A 25,346-nucleotide genomic window follows, 5' to 3' on the forward strand; every position below is an offset into this window, starting at 1 on the left:
GTTTTGAAATTCCGTAGCTGCTACATTGCGGTCAGTAATCAACACATTCGCACTGAGTACCCGTATCTGTTGGCAAGCCACAGCTGCCATTACGGAAATATTCAACTGTGTTTACGTTTGTTTGTTAGCATTTAAAATGCCTTCGCTGATCAAGAATCTCACCGACTGTAAAATACATTGTGTAATTCATTTTCTTAGTGCTAAAGGCGTGAATGCGGCTGAAATTCATCATCAGATCAGTGAAGTGTATGGAGAAAACATTATGAGCAATGGAATGGTACGAAAATGGGTTAGAGCTTTTAAAGATGGCTGCCAGAATGCTCATGATGAGAAACGGAATGGACGACCTTCTGTCATTACGGAAAATTTGGTGCAGAAAGTTCCTCAAGTTTCAAGAATTGTTGTTTATGATTTGTGACCGAACACTTAAATTATTGAAAATTGTGCTCATACTGGGTACCAGTGTCAAAGCGACCATGTTGCAATGGTTATTAAGTCAGGCAGCAGACCTCTATGATGATTACAATGCCTTAATATTGATACCAATTATGTAGAAAGGTAGATTAAAGTACAGGCTTTCATTTAAAAATAAAATTGTTAAGAATAGTATACTTGTTTTTTTTTCATTTCAAAACTGTATTTCCTTTAAAAACATGCCTTATATATAATTTTGTTACTGTACAGAAATGTTAATCTGTACATATAAATTTAATATTGAATCATGTTTAATATAAAAAGAAATGCTGATTCATGTTGCCTTCTCTTTTATTTTACTCATAACACATTGTATATGATGAATGAGTATAACTCGTCCGACCATCTTTGCTCAGTGGAACGACAGATGAATGTACATAGTCTTTGTCTTTAATTTTCATGTTATCTTTCATTGATCTCAAATGTTCAATGTTTCATACTGAATTCATATATCAACTTGTTTTTGCTGTCTGTGGGATAATTTTTGAATTGTGTCAGTGTCAGTGAGTTTATATTTGTGAGGCAAGTTTGTTTATGTGCGTGTTGTTGATTTATTTTCCATGTTTATTCTATTGACACAATTATTTTTGTTGTTATTGTTTAAAAATTTTAAAGTGAGTGATATTTATGGCCCTAGATTAGTCAAATTGTTGTACAATATCTTTGATGATAGTGATTGAGAAAATTCTGATTTTGACAAATAAATTGAGCTTATCTATTGAACATGAACAAAAGAGTGAATTATGTTTTGATAGTGGCTCTACAGGAAAACTAGATGATGAGGATCTGATGTACGAAGATCTGGGTTATTCTTGATCGTGATTTGATTCATCGGGTGATGATTATTATGAACATCGGTGTTCAAAAGTAAAAAAAGTTGCTTCTGTAACTGAACCTTCAGTAAGTGATAATATTTTTAATGATTCTACTTTTGAGACTAGTGCTTCTATTACTGTTTTTAGTTTTTCTTCTGAAATTCCTAACACTTCTGCTGACAATTCTATTTGTACCGAATTAGATTTAGGCGTAATTTCAACTTTTTCATCTCCTGTTATTGGCAATGTTATATTTTCATAACATTGTAACAACTCTTATAATTACTTTTACTTCCTTGTATGAAGTATTGTTTGTATTGTTTGGAAGTATTGTTTGTGATGACAAAAAATTTTGGTTTTTAAGATTTCTACAGAAGTATCCATTTTGACTAATTTCAGTGTGATGTCTATTCATACATGCGTATGTATCTCACATAACTCAAAAACGATTAGCCGTAGGATGTTGAAATTTTAGATTTAGGACTGTTGTAACATCTGTTTATGGACATCCTTTTTTGATTGCAATTGACAGAACCAAAAGTGTCCAAAAAAGCCAAAACACCAAAAAATTAGATTTTGAACTTTTTCTTAACAGCAGTAATAAGCCCTCATTGAGAATTTTTCAATTATATATTATAAGTGGTATTTATTTTCATTGTTCCAGAGTTATAGCCAAATAAAATTTTAATTGATGAAATATTTGGATCAAGGGGAAGGCACATCGGTTCGAATCAGAATTATCTCCTTTTTTTTAATTAAAATATATTACTTTATTAGCAGTTATTAAACTGTGATTGTAAAAAAACTTTTACAATGAACAATAATTCATTAATAACAATAAAAAATAAAGTATGGAAAAATATCAGAAGTTATTATTGAAATAAAATTTTATGTGCTTTTCATTAAAAAAAAATGTGTATGTAATTTAATAGTCATGCAAGGAAGTCTTGTAGTGTCCACTTCAGATTTTTTTTATTATAAAATAGTTACTAAAAATAATAATGTTCCTATTTACACCTAGTTATCTAGTTTAAATAATTAGAAGTGTGTGAAACAGTAGTATTCATTCACTGGAAGTAAATTATCAGACAGACTCTGGTTTTGTACTGTATTTTACTAAAAAAAGTTTTTCTTTCAAGTCTTTCAGATGATAAAACTCCTGTAAGGAAATTTTTCAATTATTATAAGTAGGAACTTTTTAAACCCATCTAAATTGCCCAGTTATCTTGGATCACCATGTGCTGAGAAGCCCAGGATTCAAAGTGTTAACTATGTAACTCTTGTACAAATTATAAATAACTTCCTTTTTTTATACTTTAATCTTACTTTATTTATATAGGTATATTTAAAATAGGTAAAATATTTTGATAGTATAACTATTACTATTGCGAGTATATTGTAAGCTGAAGATTATTTTTCAGTTAATATATTGTTATATAAATTGTCATTGTTATTTATTGTCAATTTATTGTTCTATTACATATTTAAGTTTCTTTTTTTATTTTATAAATATATGTAGAATATTTAACATTGGTTCTTCATGACTATAAATTCTTTAACTTTTATTATGCTATATCCTACATGAACTGTACTATACTATATAGAGTTAATATCTAACTCATCCATTATCATTTCTGTTAAATTCATTATTTTTGCGTTACTCTTTTATATTTTTAAAATGAGTTTATTCCAACAATGTATTCATACTATTCGTTACTAGTTCCATCTCTAATTTCAACTGTAATAACAATATCATTACCAAATCTTTCTTTGTCTACTTTTTTCAAAGATAAGAAAAATTATGAATAAAATGAATTGGTGATTTATTAAAATTGGCATAGAAAGCATAATAAAGCATTTTCTTTTATATAAATTTCCATAAAATCAGTTCTGTTATACAGAGATGAGTGCTACATTTTCCTCTATAAGGAAAAACAGATTAACAAGAGAATAAGCTCCAAATAACAATCCAAGAGCATTTTTTTTTTAGGGCTCTCAAGTTATGATATACTACCATATTTCAGATAGGAATATATGCAATCATAATAAATATTTAATAATGATGACAAGCTTAGTACTTATTAAGACGTTATTAGAATAATTTTTTTTTCAACTGGTGACAAATGGTGGTTATATATTATATTATTATATATTGTATTTTTAATTATTTTATCCTAAGGTAAAGAAAATTATTACATTTTTTTTAGGTTGGAAGTACAGTACAGGTTTTATATCGGCAGAAATGATACAGAATCATCTTTTTCCACCATCTCAAGAAACATTAGTACTTATGTGCGGACCTCCACCAATGGTTAACTTTGCGTGCATACCTAATCTCGATAAACTTGGTTATGATTCAAAGTTACGTTTTGCTTATTAGAGACATGGCAGTTTTATAGCATATTTGTAGGAGATTAAATTATTTATTTTTATATTAGTTGTAATTGTTTTTTTTATTCATTTGATCTTTTTTGTACTATTTAATTAAGGAGACAGATTTTTTTTTCTCTTTACTCTTGTAATACACTAAAACCTTTCTTATATGTAACTAAAGAATTAATTTTCTTTGTTTAATCATCTCTTTTTATTATTTTTTCTGGGAGAAATTAAATAAATTATTGCTGTTTATTTTATTATGTACTTAGAATTATAATTTAAAAAAGTATGGAAACAGATTTACAAGTTACATAAATTTAAAAATCAACTGGTCATCTATCTTTTAAGAACAATAATACAGAATTTGAGATTGAAATTTGATGATCTCTTTCATAGTGATTTCATGGAAGAATTACATGAAAAAGAAATTAAAAACTTTTATGTAAAATACAATAGTTATATATAATTTTTTAAATTTTCCTTACTTTTGAAAATGTAATTTTTTAAATGATTTCTCTGGCATTGAATACATTTATTTAATTATTCTGAAAATGTCCCATAACTCTTCTTAAAACTGCATTATCAATTTGTCTAATTTCTTCAATGATATTTTTCAAATCTGCAGAGGTATACGACTTTTTCATAAAGTTTGGATTTCAGATTCTCAAAGGTTGTTTGCAGCAGTTAGGTCAGGAGACCTTGGGGGCCATTTTATGTCTCCAAAAAGGGGAACATGTGATGTGCGGAATGAATTTTCATCATTCTAATATCGGGAATTTTGTTTGTTTTAAATTACTACTAAAATAAATGTGTGCTTATTTAAAAATCTGGATTCAATTTGATTAAACTGAATACAGAATTTTAATTGCACTTCATTTATCTTAATCAATTAGTGGAAGAACAAATTGAATTTTATGTATGAGAATTTTAATATTTAATTAAATAAAATTTTAGTTTTGTCTATCAATGGAGTGTGAATCAATTTACACAGAGAGGACATGACAACAGCATAAAGCAATTTTTTTTTTAAAGTATTATAAAAGTGTTTTAAAATTAGTGAATGAAATTTTATCCCCTATCAATTACATGCAGTTTCACTATAGACTATTTACAACTGTTTTTTTTTTTTTTTTAATTTAATTTATAATGTAAAAGTTTTCAATTCTTCTTCAGTTGAATGTATCAAACTGATCCATAAACATAATCTCTTTCTGTGTTGAGTTTTCATTTTAGAGAGAATATTTCTGATTGATAAAGTGCGTTAGAAAGGTTTTACTGTAAGAAGTTTATTTATATTTATTGTAAAGTATTAAACAATTTTTTAAGTTGTAAATAATTTCATTTTTGTAATAAAAAAGTCAGATAATGGTGCGTTATGTTTGTTTACATAATTTACAAGTCTATTTATCTTCATATATTTGATGAATATTAACCCCTTTTAATTTTTTATTCACATAAATATAAAAATGAATTTGTGATGAAGATGGTGTTTGAGGATGGTAGTAAATAGTGTATGGCCTGTCTTGGTAGGTTCAAGGTTTGTCTTTCCTCATGCAGTTCTGTGCTCTGCATTCCTATTCTAAACTGCCAAAAGATCCTGTAATGTTTAATGTTGTTTTCTATTAAGTACAATTTCCTTCAGCTATTCCTTTTATTTTAAACCATTCCTAAGTAATATAAATTCGGTTCATTCAGGTTTTCTTTTCTTCATTTTTTCCAGTTAATTTTCTTTTTTGTCTCTCTTTCTCTCAGTTACACCTGAAGTATGTGTTTAGGAGGGAGCTTTGACATTGTATATCGCTTGATTTAAGAAATGTAATGGAATTGGGAAGAAATTATCATGTTTCTAATCGTAAATTTTACTGTTGGTCACTAAGTACCGTTGGTGAATAAGATGTTAGCATTAGTTTTAAAAGTGGTCCTTAAAAGTATCCTTGGTGGATAAAAAAGAAAGAATAATCATGGTGTTCACTTACTGTTTTACACTTACTTCAAAATTCTATTTAAAAAAAATAATAAAAATATATTAAACATTAATAATAATATTTCTGTTCACTTAATATACTTTACACATGCTTTATTTTACATATATAAAAAAGAAATTATATATTGATTCAAAATTAAAAACTATTACCATCAAGCTTTGGGCCACCTTTTTCATGTTTTCATTAATTTTTCTGTTATTAGAAAATATAATATATGGATTTTCAACATCCAAATTGAGTTTTAACCAATTAACATGGTATTAAAAAAAAGTAAATTGTATTGTTTTAAAAATATGTTTTCCTTTTCTTCAATTTTTTACTATTTTTAAAGTTTTGGACCAAATTAATTCCTGCTTGGGGCTTCTTTGGTCCATTCAGTTGATTTCATACAAATTGAATAGATTTCATATGTTGGACTATGCACTTCTTGCTTAAGGTTCTGCTAATAAATTGACACTCCAAATTAGCATAAAAATTATTTAATTATCATATTGAAACAATAAACCAATTCTAAACATGAAAAACATGCGAAACAATATCTTGTCCTTTGTTCTTTTCATGTTTGTCAATGCTAAACTTTTAATTCTAACTCATAATCAGCCACCTCAGCAACATTGAAGTGTTCTTGTTTCATTAGCTTAGGAGGGTTGATTTTTTTTCTTGATGTCAGTGTAAACAAGAAGATCCTTTTTATCGGGCCATTCCCAGGACTTTGGTCTGCAGTCCAGGTCATGCAGTCTATTGTAGGGTCTGACTCTTCTCCAGTGGGCACTTTTGTTATCAAACCAGGATAGTGCTTTCCTGCATATTTGATTATGACCAAGTCTCCTTCTTCTAAATTACTTTTTAGAGATTCTGGTTCCAGTAGATCTTTTTTCCTAGGCCTCTGCTACTAACGTCTTCTCTGAAATCTTCAGATTCTCTTTCATAAAAGTTGGAGCCATCATCAGAACGACTGCATTCATGGCGACTGTAAGAACTGGAGTGTTCAGATTCAGTTTCTGGTGTTCAATTTCTACATGGGCTGTGCTTTTCGACGTAGGTTTAGACGTTGGTACTCCTTCCAAGTCCATGTCATCTGCACTTGATTCATCAAACAATTTTTAAGAGATACTTTTGCCAGCTGGCGCATCCAAATTCTTTCATTTCTTACTGGATCCATTTATGGTCAAATCCTACATTTTTTCTGCAAGGTTTTGCAAGAAACTGTCCTCTATCAGTTTTTTTTAGAGGCAAGCGCTCCAGAACTTTGGTTCTGTCAAGGGGTATGGTACCTGTTTTTTGAACCCAGATATCATATTTTTCTTCTTGTCTGCATATAAATAATCAACCAGCTGTTTTAGGAGGTTAGGAAGCTGATCCTTGGACAAGTTTGTCATTGACTTCTTTTTTTCTTTGCACAAAGTCAATATTTTACACCATTCTCTTTTCATAGGACCATAGTAGGCAACATCCAACTGCTGGGTGAGTAGAGCATACTTTCTTGAACCTGCCTTTAATTTCTTGACATGATGCCCTTAGCAAGTGGAACAAAAACAACTACAATAACATTTTACAACACTAAAATTTGAAAAAAATATTAAAAATATTTTTTAAAAGATTTGGTGGCAAAAAGGTATTTTTAAGTCTACTTTGGTCCTGCAGTCCTGACACAAATTAGCCCTGAAAATAGTTTTCAGGTTATGTTTATGAAAACTTTAAAATTTACTGTCAAAATAAAAGGAAAAACTGTGCACACATTGGTTAACAGGTTACTAAAGGTAATATTTGACACTTACCTTCTTTTTAACTTCTTTCCAGATTGCTTCAGAGGAGAATATTTGGAGAATAAAAACCTTCACATGTAAACAAATGTTTGCAAAAACCCCAGTGTTGCCACAAGCAAAAAATTAAGTTTACCCTCAAATAGGATATTTTTCAAGCCCAAAAATTCCCATTTACTTGCATTGTTTATTCTGTACAAAAATTTATAACTTCTTTTTCATCTTGGACAAAGTAGCCCTGGTTGACGGTACTATAACTGATTAACTGTTTATTGTAGTTTAAAATGAAACTGTCTTAATAATCTAGTGAAATCCCATGATACTTGACAAAACAGTTCTTTTTATCATTACAACATAAATAAGTGTTGCAGTGGCTACATTTTAAAAACAGTTTTGATTGAATTGTTTTTAAACTGCACATTTCACATGTACCAGCTTTTGAAAGAAAGACCGACCAGTGAACTCCAAGGTTACCCAAACAAACATCTTTTTGGGCTGACTCTGCCTCTTACTTCCAGGAGAACTAAGATCTTTTTTTTTGCTTCAGTCCTCTACTATTTATAGGAAGGTCTCTGCATGACACGAAACCACGAGTCACAGATCTTCGATACCTTAATAAACTGCATTTTTTTCTATTTTTTATGCACTACATAGGAGTTGGCAAAACTCCCCAGAATATTCTTTGCCACCACTTTTTTGATTTTCTATTTGCACTGTATGTAACACGAAGCTGGTCAGCATGATCCACACCATTCATGTATTTATTATAATCGCATACATCTGCAGGGCATTTTACATCAAGCTGCATCCCAGTTTATGCTTTCTTATTAACTGACCTGATGACTTCATTACCGTAGAAATTTGATACATTTATTATCCATCCATTTAAAAAAGCTTATACTGGTGTGAGAAATCCAGAAATCTCTATAATGGACCCTCCTTTTTTCTCCCTTTACGTGTATATTTTAATGTATCATATCTGTATATTCATGTTATTTCTGTTCATATCCACATGCTGATAGAGCATCATTAGACCAAAACGAAACCATTAAAATTCTAAAAAAAGGATTTTTTTAAGATTTCCATCTTTTTCTCATGTGGTCTTCAATTGGTTTATAAAAATTTCATTATAAAGAAAATACTATCATTTGTTATACTTTAGAATGATTGTTCTATTATGTTTTGTGAAATGTAGGAAGATGAAAAAATTTTTGTATTGTAGTCCATTTTCTTGTAATACAATAAAGAAAAGTATTTGTATCATAAAATTGAAAAATTGTCTAATTTCTTGTTCCTAGGAATTTTTATATTCAGTTTTTCTGTGTTACTGTTCTGTTCATCATTCTCTGTATTAGCAGGATATTCAGCAGGTATATTCATTCTCCTACTTTGCACTATCTGTTCAAATTTTGTTTGCTACAATATGTGAAACAAAATAATCTGAGGTACTAATAATTACTCTCTTTGGAGAAATTATATTGATTTTACACTTTGTTCAAGTAGTGAACATAATGAAGTTGTCAAATGTTTAGCCAAATATCACCTACAGTTTGATGGGCTTACCATGTTAATACATAATAAGTATATTCAACTCGTTAAAAAAAAGACCAAGGAAAACCATTTCATTCATTCCTTATTTAATGTACTGTTCTTTTTTTGTTTGGTGCTTTTGATTTTAAGAATCTCTATACTATTTTTTAGGAGTGACTGGTGTTTCATATCAAATCATATATAACATTGTTTTTGGTCATTCAATGGTTATCCATCTACTAGGAGTTATGAAGAAAAGGGCTTATTGTTGTTTGGTTCTTATTCAATAGAATTTGTCTAGGTAAATGAAATAAAGGTTAATTTCAGTGTAAGTGTGATATAGATACAAAAAATGTTAATGTGAAAATTTTGTTTATTAAAAATGAAAAGAATGACTTTTTTAAAAGTCATTTATACCTTTTTAAAATGAATAACTTTAATGTTGACTATATATTTATTTATTCATATAAAATATTTTATATAAAAAAAGAAAATATAAGTATATACAAAAAAAAAATTATTTTATTATACAATTTGAAAGTATTATATTTAATAAAAATTAACATCTTGGCTGTATGGTCAGGCAAATAAAAATGAAATTGAGTAATACAAAAAAAGTGGGTTGGTTGCAGCATCTCGCATATCATTTGTAGTTTAATTTTATGTAATAGTTTTAAATTGTGATAAATGATTCTTAGCCTGTTTTTAAAAAAAAACTTATAAGAGTGTGTTTATTTATTTATTAAGCTTATGTTAATAAAATTTATAATAAGTCTATTAGAATAGAACTAGTTTGACTTTTAATGAATCTACTATAACGATAATTTTATTACTCAACCTTTCTTTTATCTAATTTGTATGACATTTCAATTTGTTATTATAAATACATCATCATAACAGTTTTTAATGTGCATCATATTATTATTTAACCAAAGAAAAAAAATTACTTTTCAGTACTGAATTCCTCAGTATGTGTTCTGTACTCCAAAAACATTAAATTAATATATTCCCACTTCATCAGTTCATGGTTTTTATTGAACTATATTATAACGTTTTGTTATGTTTTGCTACTTAAAAACTGTCTTAATGTAATCGCATGTTGTTTTTTTTTTTTTTTTTTTTTTTTTAGTTTACATTTATTAATTTATTAAGCTGTTCCTTCTATTTCATAAAAAAGTTTATTTTTTCTACAACAAAATTTACTATTTATTATTATTAAAATTTTTATCAAAGCTATACTAAACACTATATAACTTGGACCCAACTTATTTCATTGTTGCATTTTAGTTTAACTGTTAATCTTGATTATCAATTATAATTTAATTTATCTTCAGATTAATTTGACTGTTTTAAATTATAATGTAATAGAAATTATTTCAAACATGACACCATTGTTTTTAAACATATCTTCTATTGTCAGTAATATTAAGGCCAATTTACCTGAAAGATAATAAATTATAATTTATTTTATGTATGAATTTAACATGCATATTCTTCTAGTTATGTAAAATGCTTCATAGAATATATTATTCTTAATACTTAACAAAAAAAAGAAGAAAATAGATATGCTTAAAAGGTGTTGTAAATTTTTGTGTTTTGTTTATAAAGAAAAAAATTAGAAGCTTTAGTCTGTGCAGTTAACTACAATCACTTGTTAACAAATTGTAAAATATTGTAGATATATTATATTATTATAATACATAGCAGTAATATTGTTATTAAAGATTAATATAAAAATTGTTAATACTGTTGTTATTGTTGGGATTGATAGAATAATATGTAAATTAAAGAAAGATTATTTTATTTGTATGTTTTTAGATGTATTCATCAGTATTTTTTATGCTATTTTATTTGTTTTTGTAGCATTTTTCAAGGGTTAATGTGACATTTCTGACATGTAAAACCATCATATTATTTGTATTTTATGTATAATAAATTATGTATGGGTAAAAAAATGCAATACAAATAAGTTAGTATTTTTTATTTTTTTATTTCTTTGATAATTTTTATATTTTGATTAAGATATTCTTTATAAGAATAATTTAATTTATTCTGTGTTTCATTTACAATTTTAAGAATGGAAACATTTTTAATTTTCTTAAAACATTTGAAGTTTTTATAAATGTTGGGGGTAACATTTTTTCTTAAGATGTTCACTGCCATGCCTGCAGATCTGTTGGTGGTGTGGCTCCTTCTTGATTGCCATTTCCACAAATGTGTGATTTTAGTTATTTCTTGTTCGAATGATTGTCAGAGGATAAAACAATATATGATGGAATGCTTTTCTAACTATAATCGTATCCAAAAGGTCAGTTTTTTGTGTCAATGTAGGAGTTTAATTTAATTTCAGAATTTCCCTCTACTCCCCAAATTATTTTACATAAAATAAATCAAACTAATAAAAATAATTTTAGAAGCAGACTTTTTTTTGGGTGTTGCGAGTACACAAACACCCACAAAACAAAGTACATATGACCACAAAACAATGTAAAACAGTTTTTTTCCGGAATAAAACACAAATGTACATAACACTTTGAAAGTAAAACCCTTAGAGGTTGTATGAATTTAGAATATTTACATGTCCTCAGACGAAAATGTAGCCCAGTGATCAATTTCACCAAGATAGGATTTCTTTTATGGAAACTGGTAATATCATTTAGCTTTTTATTTTAGTTCAGTTTCAATATTTCCAGTATGCATTTCCCTTTTTCTTGTAGTGTCTTTTCTGCTGATAAAACAATAAAGCAACATGTCTTGAAAGAACAAAGACTCACATACTTTCTAAATTTAAGACTTTATAGTCTTAAATATAATTGTTATATAGCAACCACCCATTAACAATAGATTGATCCATTAAATGGAAATAAGTACACAAGTACCATATTTTTTGGAGCAAATCTCCATTCTATACTATACAAATAAATGACAGCCTAACAGATCTGGAATTCCCGTAAACTTAAGCTAATACAATACTTGGGCAATCAACCTCTATTTCATATTTTCCTTTTGAATCGTACTATTTTACTTTGTAATGGATATTGTCGTTCAAAAGAACTCAGTAAATGGAATGGTTTGTTATTAAAGCATTTTATTATACCATAGTAATTGTTGTAAAAATGTAAAGCAGCTATTTCTTCAACTACCTTCTTGAATCATTGTAAAAGTACAACCACAAAATCTGTTTGGGTGAACATTACCTAGAGATTCAATCCTAATAATCCTCAAGACAATCACTAGTTTAGTCTCAGTAAACCAGTTGTCAAAATAATTTGCGGTTCAGATTTCTGGGAATAATTTGAGCCAATCACAAAACCACATTTCCCCTTATACAAACATCAGACAAAAAGTACCTCTATTTTGTTAGTATAAAACTCACAGTTGTATAAAATTCCCTTATCTTGAAACAGGCTTTTTTTTTAATACATAAACTTTGTTTGAATGTTTACCCTAAAAAGTATGATTAGCTTGCCTATTTAGAGCTTCTCATTCGTTTTTACATTAGAAACGTTTTCCTGTTTAATGCAATTTATACAAGTTATTCAAACTTTTAATATTGTTGTTATCTTTAAAATATATATTATTTTTTATACTTTCGCATAAATTTCTAGTCATTATAGTAACTACTTTTGAAGCTCAGGTTTCACTTTTTCAAATTATTCTAGTTCTGTCAACCCATTATAAAACATGAGCCAATGAACTGCTCTTAACAGTTTATTAACATTTTTGTGAAGTGCATATAGATTAGATTCTCGGACAATATTCAGATCATTGTTTAAAATGAAATTTCAGCAATATGTTATAGAATCTTATAGTTCATCTCGCTCACTATCTAAATATTATTTCCATTGTGGAACAGGTTTACATACTTAGAGCTTGAAGTTCTCCAGTTTAGTTACATATTATTAACTGACCTTCATCTCCAGTATTGCATTCAACTTTTTATCATTCATCGTAGCTTCTGCTTCAACATCAAAATAATTTTTTCTTAAAAGTTCATCCTTCAACTGGTCTTAATGTAATTCTCAGATAATTAAATCGTTATTTAGTTGTTCCATATTTACAAAACACAATGAAACTTTATATTTAACTTTGCTACGATCATACAATGCACAACTTCATATATTCACTCTTGTATACTATCACAGGATGATCTTGATCTTCATTGAATCTCTTTGCCCACTGGAGAACGGGTTCTCGTTGCTTTGAAAGGCTGTTCTGCCATTTTCTCAAAAACTGGTTACGATAAACAAAACGAAACTACAGAACTTTACTCAGGATCGAAAATCACTTGAAATCAACACCTCACACAGTAAATTTTGGTGGGGCCGTTTTGGGAGGGAGACTCATACAATTTGTATGAGTCCAAATATGTGGTCGGAAACTTTTTTGGGGGCAAAGGTTCAAACTCGGGAATGACATGAAGTGCCTAGAAACAAAAAGATTTGGCCAGGAAAGGATTTTTGGGTTGGGGGTCGGGAGATAGAGGAGGCCCGGATCGGTGGAGATCCAGAAGGATTTAGGTTTACAAGGAATCCCCCTTATAACCGAGATGGCTAGGACAGAATATTTCCTTGTTTACTACAGAATGATGTCACACACTTGGTCTGTCTTTGTCTTTCAACTTAGAACAATTTCAACTAATTACTAGGTTGAATACGTATTTAACGTACGTTTGTTCCAGCCAGTGTTGTTAAATACTAAAAAAAAAAAAACATGCTTGACAGAACTTGATAGTTAATGTCTTAGAAATTTGTACAAAAAATAATAGAAGTATTAGTTATTTATATTTAACAAAAAAACAATTGGTTTACAGATAAGTAACTTACAGATTAGAAAACATTATAACTTTTAATTTTAGATAAATAAATACAATGGTTTAAATTAGCAAAAAAAGGGGTAAAAGCTAATAAATTTACATATATATATATATATACTTTAAATTTTACTTTAAATTTTTATAAAATTACTAGCTTTTTGTTTATTTAGATATAATATTACACTTTCTGTAATATTGCATGTATGATATGATTGATGCCAGGTGTCTCAAATTAAAACAGTCTCCAATATTAATCTGACTGCTTTTTGGAAAACTGAATGTGGAAAGATAAAGACAAAAAGCCTTTTTAGGGACAATTGAGATGAAAAATTTATAAGCATGTCCATATAAGCCGAAAAGAATCTATTAACTCATACTGTTAATCGTTATACTATGTAGTTTTGTGTTATCTTCTTGATGGTGTTTTATCTTTTGTTTGGAAGTTACAAGTTCAAATTCCAGTCAAGCTTGGTATTTTTACCCATCTGCTACAAAAATATTGTTCCATTAGACTGTATTCGATCTGTAAAAATTATTTTTTTAAATAAAATATTTTTCTTATCAATTTCTACTGGACAAATAAAAACAGATCTGAAACTTCTTACCCTACTGCATCCTGAGATCTACAAATAGATCAAGTTAAGAGTTAAGAAATTCTAGATTTTTGTAAGCCCTTTCATATTATTTTAAGAATTGTAAAAAATTGGTAATTTTTTCTTAGGAAATCAAAATCATTACCATTGGTATTAGCTTTGATTTGAACAAATAAGAAGAATTGAAGTATCTTATTGTAAGACCAAATAAAATTTCAAAGCAATTCAAATTAATCAGTTGATCATGCTGCTTCCGCCAACTCATAGCATGTCTACCAGTTGTATGGTTTAGATTTACATTATAAAATAAAACAGTATACGGCTTACTAAGAGGTCAAACATCTTTACAAATATTTGCCAACTTATTAACAATTTACTTTTAGCGGCAGGAATAACAAATACACAATAAAACTTAGTGAGTTTGTTTTGTGCACTAACATAACAGAAATAAAATAAATAGCAATCATCACAATCATAAATCAGCTGTCATTGATCAGATCACGATCACCATTATTCATTGAGCACCAATCTGGTCGTAAATCACGGTTCATTGGGTACTTGATCACGGTTCAATGAGCACTGATTAGATCAGATCGTTCAGTGAGTACCGATTGGGAAACAGATCATTGTTCAGCAATCATCAATCATCACCATTAACAATAAAACCTTTATCAAAATGTATAATTAACCATTACCATTTACCGTAAACCAAATGAATATTGCAAAAAAAAAAACAGTTGTAGAAGGGATTCTAGAGAAAGTCCTATAAAATGCAGAACATCATTCTTGCCACTACCACAGTGTTGATCATGCTGCTTCCGCCAACGCATAACATGTCTACCAGTTGTATGGTTTAGATTTACATTATAAAATAAAACAGTATACGCCTTACTAAGAGGTCAAACATCTTTACAAATATTTGCCAACTTATGAACAATTTACTTTTAGCAGCAGGAATAACAAATACACAATAAAACTTAGTTGAGTTTGTTTTGTGCAATTACATAACAGAAATAAAATAAATAGCAATAACCATTATCATAAATCAGCTGTCATTGATCAGATCACGATCACCATTATTCATTGAGCACCAAACTGGTCATAAATCACTGTTCATTGTGCACTTAATCTCTGTTCCATGAGCACTGATTTGATCAGATCGTTCAGTGAGTACCGATTGGGTCACAGATCATTGTTCAGCGATCATCAATCATCACCATTAACAATAAAACCATTATCAAAATGGATTAATAACCATTACCATTTACTGTAAACCACATGAATATTGCAAAAAAAAAACAGTTGTAGAAGGGATTCTAGAGAAAGTCCTATAAAATACAGAACATCATTCTTGCCACTACTACAGTGTTGATCATGCTGCTTCCGCCAACTCATAGCATGTCTACCAGTTGTATGGTTTAGATTTACATTATAAAATAAAACAGTATACGGCTTACTAAGAGGTCAAACATCTTTACAAATATTTGCCAACTTATTAACAATTTTAGTTTACCAGCAGGAATAACAAATACACAATAAAACTTAGTTGAGTTTGTTTTGTGCAAATACATAACAGAAAAAAAATAAATAGCAATCACCAGCATCATAAATCAGCTGTCATTGATTAGATCACGATCACCATTATTCATTGATCACCAATCTGGTCATAAATCACCGTTCACTGTGCACTTGATCTCTGTTCCATGAGCACCGATTAGATCAGATCGTTCAGTGAGTACCGAACGGGAAACAGATCATTGTTCAGCAATCATCAATCATCACCATTAACAATAAAACCTTTATCAAAATGGATAATTAACCATTACCATTTACTGTAAACCAAATGAATATTGCAAAAAAAAAACAGTTGTAGAAGGGATTCTAGAGAAAGTCCTATAAACTGCAGAACATCATTCTTGCCACTACTACACAGTGTTGATCACCAACACTGCTTGCACCAACTCAAAGCATGTCTATCAGTTGTATGGTTTAGATTTACATTATAAAATAAAACAGTATACAACTTACTAAGAGGTTAAACATCTTTACAAATATTTGCCAACTTATTTACAATTTACTTTTAGCAGCAGGAGTAACAAATACACAATAAATCTTAGTGAGTTTGTTTTGTGCACTAACATAACAGAAATAAAATAAATAGCAATCATCACCATCATAAATCAGCTGTCATTGATCAGATCACGATCACCATTATTCATTGAGCACCAAACTGGTCATAAATCACCGTTCATTGTGCACTTGATCTCTGTTCCATGAGCACTGATTAGATCAGATCGTTCAGTGAGTACCGATTGGGTCACAGATCATTGTTCAGCAATCATCAATCATCACCATTAACAATAAAACCTTTATCAAAATGTATAATTAACCATTACCATTTACCGTAAACCAAATGAATATTGCAAAAAAAAAAACAGTTGTAGAAGGGATTCTAGAGAAAGTCCTATAAAATGTAGAACATCATTCTTGCCACTACTACAGTGTTGATCATGCTGCTTCCGCCAACTCATAGCATGTCTAGCAGTTGTATGGTTTAGATTTACATTATAAAATAAAACAGTATACGGCTTACTAAGAGGTCAAACATCTTTACAAATATTTGCCAACTTATTAACAATTTACTTTAAGCAGCAGGAATAACAAACACACAATAAAACTTAGTTGAGTTTGTTTTGTGCAATTACATAACAGAAATAAAATAAATAGCAATCACCACCATCATAAATCAGCTGTCATTGATCAGATCACGATCACCATTATTCATTGAGCACCAATCTGGTCATAAATCACTGTTCATTGTGCACTTGATCTCTGTTCCATGAGCACCGATTAGATCAGATCGTTCAGTGAGTACCGATTGGGTCACAGATCATTGTTCAGCCATCATCAATCATCACCATTACAATAAAACCATTATCAAAATGGATTAATAACCATTACCATTTACTGTAAACCACATGAATATTGCAAAAAAAAAAAACAGTTGTAGAAGGGATTCTAGAGAAAGTCCTATAAAATGCAGAACATCATTCTTGCCACTACCACAGTGTTGATCATGCTGCTTCCGGCAACGCATAACATGTCTACCAGTTGTATGGTTTAGATTTACATTATAAAATAAAACAGTATACGCCTTACTAAGAGGTCAAACATCTTTACAAATATTTGCCAACTTATTAACAATTTACTTTTAGCAGCAGGAATAACAAATACACAATAAAACTTAGTGAGTTTGTTTTGTGCACTAACATAACAGAAATAAAATAATTAGCAATCATCACAATCATAAATCAGCTGTCATTGATCAGATCACGATCACCATTATTCATTGAGCACCAATCTGGTCGTAAATCACGGTTCATTGGGTACTTGATCACGGTTCAATGAGCACTGATTAGATCAGATCGTTCAGTGAGTACCGATTGGGAAACAGATCATTGTTCAGCAATCATCAATCATCACCATTAACAATAAAACCTTTATCAAAATGTATAATTAACCATTACCATTTACCGTAAACCAAATGAATATTGCAAAAAAAAAAACAGTTGTAGAAGGGATTCTAGAGAAAGTCCTATAAAATGCAGAACATCATTCTTGCCACTACCACAGTGTTGATCATGCTGCTTCCGCCAACGCATAACATGTCTACCAGTTGTATGGTTTAGATTTACATTATAAAATAAAACAGTATACGCCTTACTAAGAGGTCAAACATCTTTACAAATATTTGCCAACTTATGAACAATTTACTTTTAGCAGCAGGAATAACAAATACACAATAAAACTTAGTTGAGTTTGTTTTGTGCAATTACATAACAGAAATAAAATAAATAGCAATAACCATTATCATAAATCAGCTGTCATTGATCAGATCACGATCACCATTATTCATTGAGCACCAAACTGGTCATAAATCACTGTTCATTGTGCACTTAATCTCTGTTCCATGAGCACTGATTTGATCAGATCGTTCAGTGAGTACCGATTGGGTCACAGATCATTGTTCAGCGATCATCAATCATCACCATTAACAATAAAACCATTATCAAAATGGATTAATAACCATTACCATTTACTGTAAACCACATGAATATTGCAAAAAAAAAAACAGTTGTAGAAGGGATTCTAGAGAAAGTCCTATAAAATGCAGAACATCATTCTTGCCACTACTACAGTGTTGATCATGCTGCTTCCGCCAACTCATAGCATGTCTACCAGTTGTATGGTTTAGATTTACATTATAAAATAAAACAGTATACGGCTTACTAAGAGGTCAAACATCTTTACAAATATTTGCCAACTTATTAACAATTTTAGTTTACCAGCAGGAATAACAAATACACAATAAAACTTAGTTGAGTTTGTTTTGTGCAAATACATAACAGAAAAAAAATAAATAGCAATCACCAGCATCATAAATCAGCTGTCATTGATTAGATCACGATCACCATTATTCATTGATCACCAATCTGGTCATAAATCACCGTTCACTGTGCACTTGATCTCTGTTCCATGAGCACCGATTAGATCAGATCGTTCAGTGAGTACCGAACGGGAAACAGATCATTGTTCAGCAATCATCAATCATCACCATTAACAATAAAACCTTTATCAAAATGGATAATTAACCATTACCATTTACTGTAAACCAAATGAATATTGCAAAAAAAAAACAGTTGTAGAAGGGATTCTAGAGAAAGTCCTATAAAATGCAGAACATCATTCTTGCCACTACTACACAGTGTTGATCACCAACACTGCTTGCACCAACTCAAAGCATGTCTATCAGTTGTATGGTTTAGATTTACATTATAAAATAAAACAGTATACAACTTACTAAGAGGTTAAACATCTTTACAAATATTTGCCAACTTATTTACAATTTACTTTTAGCAGCAGGAGTAACAAATACACAATAAATCTTAGTGAGTTTGTTTTGTGCACTAACATAACAGAAATAAAATAAATAGCAATCACCATCCATCATAAATCAGCTGTCATTGATTAGATCACGATCACCATTATTCATTGAGCACCAATCTGGTCGTAAATCACGGTTCATTGGGTACTTGATCACGGTTCAATGAGCACTGATTAGATCAGATCGTTCAGTGAGTACCGATTGGGTCACAGATCATTGTTCAGCGATCATCAATCATCACTATTAACAATAAAACTGTTATCAAAATGGATTAATAACCATTACCATTTACTGTAAACCACATAAATATAGCAAAAAAACAGTTGTAGAAGGAATTCTAGAGAAAGTTCTATAAAATGCTGAACATCATTCTTGCCACTACTACAATGTTGATCATGCTGCTTCCGCCAACTCATAGCATGTCTACCAGTTGTATGGTTTATATTTACATTATAAAAACAAACAGTATACGGCTTACTAACAGGTCAAACATCTTTACAAATATTTGCCAACTTATTAACAATTTACTTTTAGCAGCAGGAATAACAAATACACAATAAAACTTAGTTGAGTTTGTTTTGTGCAATTACATAACAGAAATAAAATAAATAGCAATAACCATTATCATAAATCAGCTGTCATTGATCAGATCACGATCACCATTATTCATTGAGCACCAAACTGGTCATAAATCACTGTTCATTGTGCACTTGATCTCTTTTCCATGAGCACCGATTAGTTCAGATCGTTCAGTGAGTACCGATTGGGTCACAGATCATTGTTCAGCGATCATCAATCATCATCATTAACAATAAAACCATTATCAAAATGGATTAATAACCATTACCATTTACTGTAAACCACATGAATATTGCAAAAAAAAAACAGTTGTAGAAGGGATTCTAGAGAAAGTCCTATAAAATGCAGAACATCATTCTTGCCACTACTACACAGTGTTGATCACCAACACTGCTTGCACCAACTCATAGCATGTCTATCAGTTGTATGGTTTAGATTTACATTCAAAAATAAAACAGTATACGGCTTACTAAGAGGTCAAACATCTTTACAAATATTTTCCAACTTATATGAAAGAAGAATAAGTAAAGAAAATGTTTTAAAAAATTTAGTGGTGTCTTGTACAACTCATTAAATTTTAGTATGTTCATTTATTATTTTTTTGTTACAATTATTATTAATAATAATCATAACTGCATACTAACAGTTAGCACATACCTAATACTACTTAATAACCCACTTATTAAAAGACATAACACACATCACAAAGTTTAAAAAAATTTAATTAAATCATATGTACAATACAAGGTAAGATTTTGAACTCTGAATTCTTTATTTACAAACAAACTTTTTAAAATAGCAAATCAAAATATTAATAACTTTTTTGGTGTGACTGTGAATCTTGTATGGTTACAGGTATAAAAACCTAATAAAATTTGAAATTTAATATATTATTTTTAAAATTTTATTTATTTTGTTACATATTTACTTTGTTTTTTTATATTATTATTTCCTGCATAAATATTTATTCGACAAAACTAATTCGAGTTGGATCTGATGTAAAATTTTAGTTTTATTATTTAAAAAATATATTATTTCATATTTATCTGTATTATGATCGGTAGAATTACAATCATTTATTTTTTGTTTCTTTTCTTATTTAATGATTATGCTAATTTTATGGAGTAGGATTTTATTGCAAATATTAAATACTTCTCATTTCTGAAGGTCTTGTGATATATTTAATTTTTCTTCTGTTTAATAATGGTATATTATTATTGTTGTTGTTTTTACTATTATAATTATTATTAATTGGGCACCCATTTAAACTGAAACGATCCACAAGTGGAATTATGTACATGCATGGAAAGTAAGAAGAGCAAAAAGAAGGAGCAAAACTCTGAAGATAAAGAGGCTGCAAAGGAGCAATAAAAACCTCCCAGAGGCAGCACCCAGAGCAGCAATAACAAGAAAAAGAGGAAGATTCTTAAAAAAGTGATCCTCATAAAAAAGATTGAGGGGAGAACTTATGCTGAAATCCTCAGTCAATCTGGAAGGAGGTGAAACTGGAAGAGAGTGAGGTGGAATAAGAAAGGCCAGAGCAGGAGACGTTCTAATTGAGTTTGGGAACAGCACCAAAGACAATTGAACATTCAGTGTGTCCTAAAGGCTGTACTCAGAGAAGGTGTTGCCTGCCATCTGGAACCACAGGAGACTCTGGAGATCCGAGATCCGAGATTTGAACTGTGTGACAAAGAAGGGAGGATGTGGAAGCAGTACTAAGAAGAGATCTTGGAGATATAGGAAACTGAAGGGTTAGCATTACAAATACTAATGTCAGGAAGCAGAAGGTAGTCATGATAGAGATTGGCAAGAAGGCTGCTTTCAGATTACTCAGCCAGTCTATGAAAAAGATTGGCTGGGTGTACTGCCAGATTAGGTCTAGAGCACAAGTCCCTCAGTGTTTCAGGTCCCATGGGTATGGGATCTGGCTTGTGGATTGTTGAACGCACTGATGTTGTCCTTGCTGCTGCTGGTGAGGTGGTGGTAGCTGGTTACTTCAACTTCAGGCTGTGGAGTGGGGTATGGAGCATAATGACTCAAGAGGGAAATACATTCTGGATGTGGCAGCACATACTGGACTCGCAGTCCTCAATGTAGGGAACATGATGACATTCCCGGTCTTCAGATAGGATATCCAAAGACCATTCTTGTTATTTCACTCGTCTCATCAAAGAGCTGGTCACGCTCGTCAAAGACTGGAGAGTCCTGCACTGTCAGAGACCACCAATGCATCTCGTTTAGAGTCCTAGACGGTGCACGGGAGCGCCCAGAGGCTCCACGGCTGGTGAAAAAATACAATTTCAATAAAATTGATGAAAAGAGATTCACAGGAAAGATCTCCTCAGGGGCGGTAATCCCTGGGAACAGAACCACCGGGAGGCCATTGGCGCTGAAGCCGTGGTTCCTTAGACCATGCGACTGATCGCTTCTGCATGTGTCGCCTCTATCCCCCACGGGAAGCCGAGGCACTGGAAGTGACCCGTTTACTGATGGACGCAGGAGATTATGGGGTTGCGCTGAGAATGTCTTATTAAGGGGTTTTAGAGAACTATTAAGTAAGAGATTGGTTGCGGCGATGAATCAGGAGGTCCTACCAGTACGGTTTTCAGCAGGGTCGGTCGACCCTGGATGCAGTTCGAGGTTGTTGAGGCAGTGCGTCGGCGAGCAGAGGCCACAAATATTTTTTGCGCCATGTGGTCCTTCTCGTTTTGTTGGATGTGAAAATCGCGTTCAACTCTCACAATGGAACGACTTGCTTTGGGATATGGAGAATTCATTCTACGTGTTCTCGATACCTCCTCAGAATGGTGGATGCATACCTAAGGAACTGCGGTCTCATCTATAAGACAGCGGCAGGCTGGCATAGAACCACCATCACATCGGGGAGGTGCAGGAGTGGATCCTTGCCCTCGACCTTTGGAATGCTGTCTACAATGGCTTGCTGAGGCTGGAGATGCCGGAAGATTCGGCCTTGGTTGATTATGCTGATGACGTTGCGCTACTTGTTGTAGCCCGCGACGTGGGATACGCCGAACTAAGGTTCAGCCGAGCGATGCACAGTGTCAGCGGTTGGCTGGATGACCAAGGATTGTCTCTAGTCCTCAGTAAGAAGGAGATCATGGTTCTAACAAACTGTATTGACATCCTCCTCCCCTTGCGTGTCGCGGATGAGGTTGACGAGATCAAATCGTCCACGAAGAACCCTGGTATGATCATTGACCGGAAACTCAGCTTTGCTGAACAGTTATGAAGAGCCACCGACAAAGCCACGAGAGCATAACCGCTCTCTCTCATAATGGCATGGAGAGCAGCTCTACTAAGTGACCCAGTTTTTAATGTGTTACGGTCAATTAAAAATGGTCAGTTCCAGGCAGAATCCTGATAGAAAGGTGGGTGGTTTTAACCAGTAGTTTACTAGTGGTGGTTTGATAAGACCACCAGAGGGAGCCCAACACTCCATACGTAAGTGCATTTCAACTCTCCAGCTAGAAAAAAAATATTATTGTTATTATTTTCTTTGAATTTATTGACGCTGAATTATATTAAAATTTTATACTACCATTACTACTTTGTTTTACATATTTTTGCTTAAAGAAGATTGTTTTATTTCTTTTTTTTTATATATATGTGTATTCTTTTGTTCAGTAGATATTACAAATAATGTATTCATTGTAAATAATTTTCTATGCAGTAATATTAATATTTTTCCTGGAAGAAGAACTTTAAAGAAAAAAGCTTATTCCTCTGTTACTTATGTACATTTATTTAATATTAGCCTCAATATGTTTTTCTTTCTGCATTTAATTTATTATTTCTTACAGTTCAGTAAACTGTAAAAGTTAACATATAACTATTGATTTTATTTTTTTCCTGTATTAGAAAAATTAAAATAAATTAAAAATACAGAGATTCTTTAATAATATACCAATTTTATTGTATAAAATTTTCTTTCTTGAAAACGTTTTTTCTTTAAAAAAATTACATAGAAATAGATATATGTTATGGTTAATATAAAATAAAATTCAAATAATTTGTGAATCTAATTGAAGAATTTACTATTATTATTTTTTAGTTTGACAAAACAAGTATTTTTAAATAACAGATTACGCTCTGATAACAAAAGAATCCGGGTACATTTAATTTAAATTCTAGTGATTACACTAAATTCTCCATTGGCTAGATTGGATGTATATTCACCCTTAAATATAAAAACAGAAATATTCATGCACTTGACACAATAACAGAATAATCCTTTGAAAATCATCTTACAGAAACAAGACATCCAGTCATCTCTTCTCTTCTTTTTCTGTTTAGCCTCCGGAACCACTGTAATGTATTACTTCAGAGGATGACATCCATTCAAACATTTTAACATGTACATAATAACTAAGAATCAACATGTTTGTACAATTTTACTGATCAATATATAAGATATTTTGGAAGTCATCTGATATCCAGAGCAGTTTTCTTGATATGGGTCCTGTAACTAGGTGTCACTTGTTCATATAATGAGAGTAAGTAACTTGTTACATGTAGATTCTCAAGCCAGGATATATGAACTAAACAATAGAATGATGGCCTCCTCAGTTAGGAGTTACGGCTCCTATTGGGAAGCCATTATTGTTAAAATATAATTGGTATCAATTTCCTGGATAGAAAGGCTAGCTCTGACCATGTATATCACTCTGATACACATGTTTGAACAATATGAAATTATAAACGCACTAAAAATAAAATATGTAAAATAAACAAACAACATACATTGAATATATTAACTATATACTAAAGAGGTTTTCTAATCCCACTTTACAATAGATATCAATCAAACTAATTTTCTAAGAGTAATGATGTTCGATATTGTTAACAGAGTAAAGATATTGCTTGTAGGATTGAGTATCATTTACATGTCAATGAGATTAACATTCTTTGATAAGCAAAATTATACTTGGTTTTATGAAGAAAGCCTGGCGAGGGAAGTTTTTTCTTGGTGAGAATAGCTGTCATTTTTTTTTAACTGGCTTTTTTTAGTTGCATGTCATCATATATATATTTAAGCATGTATATATGTGTTTATTTTTGTTTATTCAAGTACAAGACTTGATATTGTCATTGTAGATTACAGTACAATCAAATATCATTAATTAATTGTGAGAGTAAAGTTATATTTCACTTCTTGACTTTCTAGTCAATTATAAAGAATCCTCATATGCATGTATAATCTATGAACTCAAGTACTTTGTTTTTTTGAATAGGTAATGTTGTTAGAATTAATTTAACATTTTTTAAAAATCTACTTTTCCAGAATATCCCATCATTTTTATTCCTTTCCACATTCCCTTTCCTTTGTCTTGTTCTCTTGATATCCCTTTATATTTAAGTAACTAAAATTATGAAGGTTTAGTCTGTCTGCTTTAATTAGTTAACCTATTCAATTTTGAATAAATAGTATAACAAATTAGTCATATAT

The 25,346-nt window shown here is 30.7% G+C and overlaps 1 protein-coding gene across 4 annotated transcripts in view; it reads left to right on the top strand.

Annotated features, from left to right (window-relative positions):
* The window catches only part of LOC142332556 (NADH-cytochrome b5 reductase 3-like), a 57,970-nt gene extending 47,058 nt beyond the window's left edge, over positions 1 to 10,912 (top strand). For all 4 annotated transcript variants that reach the window (XM_075379011.1, XM_075379012.1, XM_075379013.1 and 1 more), the window contains one exon: positions 3,497 to 10,912. In XM_075379011.1, the coding sequence (XP_075235126.1) occupies positions 3,497 to 3,669 (173 nt within the window). In that variant the 3' untranslated portion in view covers positions 3,670 to 10,912. The remainder of the gene's footprint in view (positions 1 to 3,496) is intronic.
* The last annotated feature ends 14,434 nt before the right edge of the window (positions 10,913 to 25,346 follow it).

The sequence above is a fragment of the Lycorma delicatula genome, chromosome 11, assembly GCF_047948215.1.
Source record: "Lycorma delicatula isolate Av1 chromosome 11, ASM4794821v1, whole genome shotgun sequence".
In the NCBI taxonomy this organism is placed as follows: domain Eukaryota; kingdom Metazoa; phylum Arthropoda; class Insecta; order Hemiptera; family Fulgoridae; genus Lycorma; species Lycorma delicatula.